Below are 5,060 nucleotides of genomic sequence, written 5' to 3'. Positions count from 1 at the left end.
GCTTTGAGTAGTCGTTAAGACTAGAAAAGCGCTATTTAATACAGCACATTTACATCATGGCTTTCAAACGAGTGAAGTGGCAGTTGGTCAAGGAGGCACCCCCAGCTTCCACCTTTTATATATATTTGTTTTAATAGTAGCGCTGTAGTAAGCTTAGCATTGTAGCAATGACAACTAATTAGTTGCTAGCAATACATATTGCTATTTGAACTGAACTGAACAAAGTGGTTTAAGCGGTAAAGGGTGTGACTGGAGTAGAAACCAAACAGCTACCAAAGAGTTTGCGATAGACCAGATCGAAACAGATAGAAACTGTTAAACACCAACAACAAATTGTTTTCAAAATGTCGACATGATGTTGTGGTGACACACTTCCGCTTGGAATCCGCTGCGCGTGGCCGAGACAGCGGCGTTTCAGTAGAGAAAGCAGCCTGTGGAAACCCAACGTTAGTTTCAATTGCCGCAAGTGATAGTGAGTTATGTGCTTTGACATTTAAAATGAAAAAATACATTTGAAAAACTCGTCAGCATACCTTCCCATAAACAATGTCTCGGGATAATTCCCAGACATTCAATGGATTTTGTTGGAAACATTTTTAACTGAAGAAAGGAAATAATTATAATAATGATAATTAGTCATGTTTACAGGAAGGACTGTGGATTGTCCGGAATAACTGGGACATTCCTGGAAACGCACACGCCGCTGTTCATTCCCAATGTCATTCATCAGTGCTTTGAGTCATACAAAGAAACGCAGATACCTCAAAATCCTAGCACACAAAGACAACATTTGGGAACACTTTATTTGAAGGCATCTACACAAGATACATTTTTTCGCAAGTTACAGTAAGTGAGGAAATGTGTTTTTCTCTTTGTCATGTAGATATACTGAGCCTCTAAGCCTTGTGCTGTTAATCGGAAGAATGTGACAGTGAGTGCGTGCAGAGTCGAGTGTTTACTACTGTGTTCTGCAGAGGGCCCGGACATGTTTAGAGAGCTGGGCCTGGTGTCCCGCTGCAGTCTAGGCCATAAAGCCTCTCCGTCCAGCTTTCCTTTTAAGTCTGTGCTATGACAACTATTAAAGTTGGAGAAGCCAATGTGTGTGCTAGGTGTCTAAAAAAAGATGAACCTGTGAGGAGTCCTGTTTTCTTGAACTTTATGCTCCTGGGAAGTGCCATTGACAGAATAATGCTCTCACTGTTGTTAAACAAGACTTCTGAGCTCTTGCTCCTAAACACTCAGTACAGTACTCTCTTACAATAAATTGCCCACAAAACACACACACACCGGGATATTGTACAAACATTTTCTTGAACCAGCAAAACCCACTTCACGTGTCAAAAGTAAAATGAGCTATTGTGTATTTTATTGTTGGATTGTCATCACGTTGAAAACGGCGCTTGGCCTCCCATGTCGCTGCTCGCAGCTTTCTCGAGAACAACTTATCCAAACAACTTTCCACTTGACACTGCGCTACCCTGGGTCCTGAAATATACACCTGCCATGATGAATATACGATGTAACAGTTGAGTCTATCTGTCAGTTTTGGAGCAATAGGTATGAGACACGAGGGGATTCTTTAAAACGTTACCCTAGAACATGCTTTTCTGAAAAGAGACAGATTTTTTTCACACTCCGTGCAGTAAAATCATGGAAAGAGCTTCCAGAAGAAGTCGTGTGTTCCTCTTTAATTAATTCTTTTAAGAATAGGTTGGATGCATTTTGCCTGTCAAAAGGTGTAATGTATAATTATGAAGCTTGTCTCTAATTTATGTTACCTATTTTATGAAAACAACATGTTCAAATGTGAATATATATATGTACAGTATATATGTATATACAGTATATATATATATATATATATACAGTACATGTTTTGTGTTGCTTGAGTCTGAAATTGAGGATTTTATATCCTGTACCAGAATTCTTTTCAATAAATTTCAATAAATTACATAGTTGTGTCCCCTACCCAGAGTATTTGCTAACAGGTATTTATTTGGGACCAGGCTATTTCCTGGAACAAAAGTATCATCAATACTCTGTGCTTGAAATGTTTGAGTTAGCTACTGTACAACGTAACATCTCTCCTCATCTCTTCTTGAGTGTACTGCAGCAAGCGACTGAGCTTTAGTTGTACCCAGCATGCCGTTTTGCTGTGTAACAGTTACCAGGCGGCCCCTAAATAAACTAGACAGTGTGTACAGTACACACTACTACTAATAAATATATCCCGTCGATTTCAAGAGCTCACACTCAACACTACCCTTCTGTTGGTCCCTAAACAATACCCCCGCCAAGTGTGAAGTTGATCAGATGAATGGTTGTTGAGAAAATCAATGGACAGGCAGACAGACAGGTAGACAGACAGACAGACAGACAGACAGATATTTCTTCCATTTTAGTTAGATTTGCTCACATTCATAAATAACATGGTGTTTATTTAATCTGCTTTAAAGTAAATGACACAGACACCCTGGAAACCCTGGCAGAGTATAACGTAGCTTTAATTGGACATGCTTGTGAAAAAGTACAAGCGTCTCAAACAAGTACTTTTCCTCTGTACTCCTCTGAGAGCTAAACTAATACATGTACATTATTCCCATAGAAGTTAAAGTCACTTTATAGAATATTACTTGAGTAAAAGTCTTAAAGGTGCTCCAAGCGATTTTAGGTGTTTTAATTTCTTGTTGACGTTCAAAGTATTGTCAAACAAAATGGAGGCTAGGTCACCCCCCCCCCCCCCCCCCTCTCACCCCTCCCCCTCCCTCTCCCCTCCCTTCCCGCCTACTAACCCCCCATCCCCCACCCCCAATCCTTGGTTTTTTAACTTTAACTTTACTTCTAATATTAGGTACATTCAATATCAGAAAATTACTTTTTATACTTAAGTAAAGTAAACATCCGATACTTTAAAAATGCTCTAAGTGATGTCACATGTTTTTAGGCTACATTTCCTAAAAACTCCTCACTACTGCTAGCTGCCTGTCCCCAGAACACACTGTAAAAAACATATCACTATCTGCTAGCTGCCTGTCCCAAACCCACTTTAAACATCTCCTCACTATCTGCTAGCTGCCTGTCCCCAGAACAACTGTAAAAACATCTCCTCACTATCTGCTAGCTGCCTGTCCCCTGAACACACTGTAAAACATCTCCTCACTATCTGCTAGCTGCCTGTCCCCTGAACACACTGTAAAACATCTCCTCACTATCTGCTAGCTGCCTGTCCCCAACACACTGTAAAAAACTCTCCTCACTATCGCTAGCTGCCTGTCCCCTGAACACACTGTAAAAACTCTCCTCACTATCTGCTAGCTGCCTGTCCCTGAACACACTGTAAAAACATCTCCTCACTATCTGCTATTGCCTGTCCCCTGACCAACTGTAAAACATCCCCTCACTATCGCTAGCTGCCTGGCCCCCTGAACACACTGTAAAAACATCTCCTCACTATCTGCTAGCTGCCTGTCATACATAAGTATTGTGCTTTGTTACATTACAACACTGACTCCACAAGAAAAGAGCAGTAGGAATAACCACATTTGAAATGAGCATGGATTTAAAAAATTGTTGTTCTTCTGTTCGTCAAAAGACTGCACCGCTCAAGCACCAGAAATATGTTCTTTGTGTTCTAAAACCATTATATTGTATTGTTTTTGTCCTCTCTGCAGCGTTCGGGCAGAGATCCACGGGGCTCAGATAACCTGTCGGCCAAGTCCTCGGACAGTGATGTAAGCGACGTGTCCGCTGTGTCGAGAACCAGTAGTGCCTCTCGGTTCAGCAGCACGAGCTACATGTCTGTCCAATCAGAAAGGCCGCAGGGAAACCGCAAAATCCGGTAGGCTGATGTCCACACACTCATCAAGCTGTTATCAGGAATGGACAGATCCCCCTCAGCTGTGAACTTGTCTTTTATATACAGTATGTTGCCAAATCCAGACGTTTTCAGCTTTGAAAATGTTTGCACTTGGTTGAACTTAAAGAGGAAAATGCACCACCGAGCACCGTGTGTCATTTTCTCACTGTGATGAGTTCAGGTTTGGCTCCGTTCTAGAAAAATCTGGAACCAAATGGCTGAACTCTGCTCATTCAGGCCATGGGGGACATTTGTCCATATCATCACACACTGAAACATGAAGCACATTGCATTGTTTTAGCTGTTGTCTCATATCAAAGCAAAAACAAAATTGCATGGTGCTTTGCTGTAAGTCTACATTTCTGTTTTCTGTTGATTTTGAATCAGTCTGCTTTTTTCTCGGCTGCACTGTCTCTCTGTGTTTGTCTCTCTTTCTCTTGTTGTTGACAATATTCACGCTTTTTGTTTGGTTTTCTTTTCTGCTTTGCATGTGCTGCACCTTTGCTTCTGTCTCCGTCTTCAGCCAGTTGCGATCAAGGAGCCAGTCTGGCGAGGGGGACGAGCAGTTAGAAGGGCTAGAGGCGGAGGGGATGGGTGGGGGAGGACGAAGCGGAGAAGGGCGAAGGACTAGTAAAGAGGGAAGATCACAGGAAGGGAGGAAGGGATCAGGGGGGAAAGTAGACAGAGACAAGGAGCACCAGGAGGATTTGGTGGAGAAAGAAGAGGACTTGCACCAGAGGAGTATCTCAGAGACTGACCTCAGGTAACACATGTGTGGCAGCCTCTAACTGTAGACTCCTACTAACAATCATGTAGACCTGTAGTTCCCAGAAGCCCACTGACTGTTGCACGTTTCTATGACAATGTGCTAAGCGAAGTGTGGTGACTATCCTCCACCCGTGTTTTGGATAACCCTTGTGTTGTCTTTCGGGTCCCAGAGACCCTCCTCCATTCAATTATTTTTATATTCCTCTTGTGACATTGTAAGGGGAAAGGTTACCTCCCCTTTCTCTGCTTTGCCCACTCAGAGAATTTGGCCCAACCATGAGAAAGAGACATCATGGCTTGCAAACGAGCAAAGCATGGCAGTTGGTCAAGGCCACACCTCCACCCTCCACCTTGCCCCCCCCCCCTCACCTCCTCAATAGCATTTAAAGCTACAGACGCAGAAATGGCACATGCTAAGGAAAGCTCATTGTGGGAC

General features: G+C 42.6%; 1 protein-coding gene and 1 long non-coding RNA gene across 35 annotated transcripts in view; one reads left to right on the top strand and one right to left on the bottom strand.

Annotated features, from left to right (window-relative positions):
• The window catches only part of rims2a (regulating synaptic membrane exocytosis 2a), a 192,741-nt gene that overhangs the window by 149,188 nt on the left and 38,493 nt on the right, over nucleotides 1-5,060 (top strand). For 11 of the 34 annotated variants that reach the window (XM_032517819.1, XM_032517823.1, XM_032517822.1 and 8 more), the window contains one exon: nucleotides 3,672-3,838. The exons of 17 other annotated variants lie outside the window; for them this stretch is intronic. In XM_032517819.1, coding sequence (XP_032373710.1) covers nucleotides 3,672-3,838 — 167 coding nt within the window. Of the gene's footprint in view, nucleotides 1-3,671; nucleotides 3,839-4,379; nucleotides 4,620-5,060 lie in introns of all 34 variants that reach the window. 6 more of the 34 variants (XM_032517797.1, XM_032517798.1, XM_032517801.1 and 3 more) reach the window with 1 other exon arrangement.
• On the bottom strand, nucleotides 3,299-3,470 carry LOC116690711 (uncharacterized). Its single transcript, XR_004332343.1, has 2 exons — nucleotides 3,431-3,470; nucleotides 3,299-3,382 (listed from the first exon to the last, which is right to left on the bottom strand). It is a non-coding gene; the product is annotated as an uncharacterized LOC116690711 (long non-coding RNA).

This window comes from Etheostoma spectabile, chromosome 6, assembly GCF_008692095.1.
Source record: "Etheostoma spectabile isolate EspeVRDwgs_2016 chromosome 6, UIUC_Espe_1.0, whole genome shotgun sequence".
Classification (NCBI taxonomy): domain Eukaryota; kingdom Metazoa; phylum Chordata; class Actinopteri; order Perciformes; family Percidae; genus Etheostoma; species Etheostoma spectabile.
Note: the sequence above shows the minus strand (reverse complement) of the source record. Positions and strands in the feature narration are given on the sequence as shown.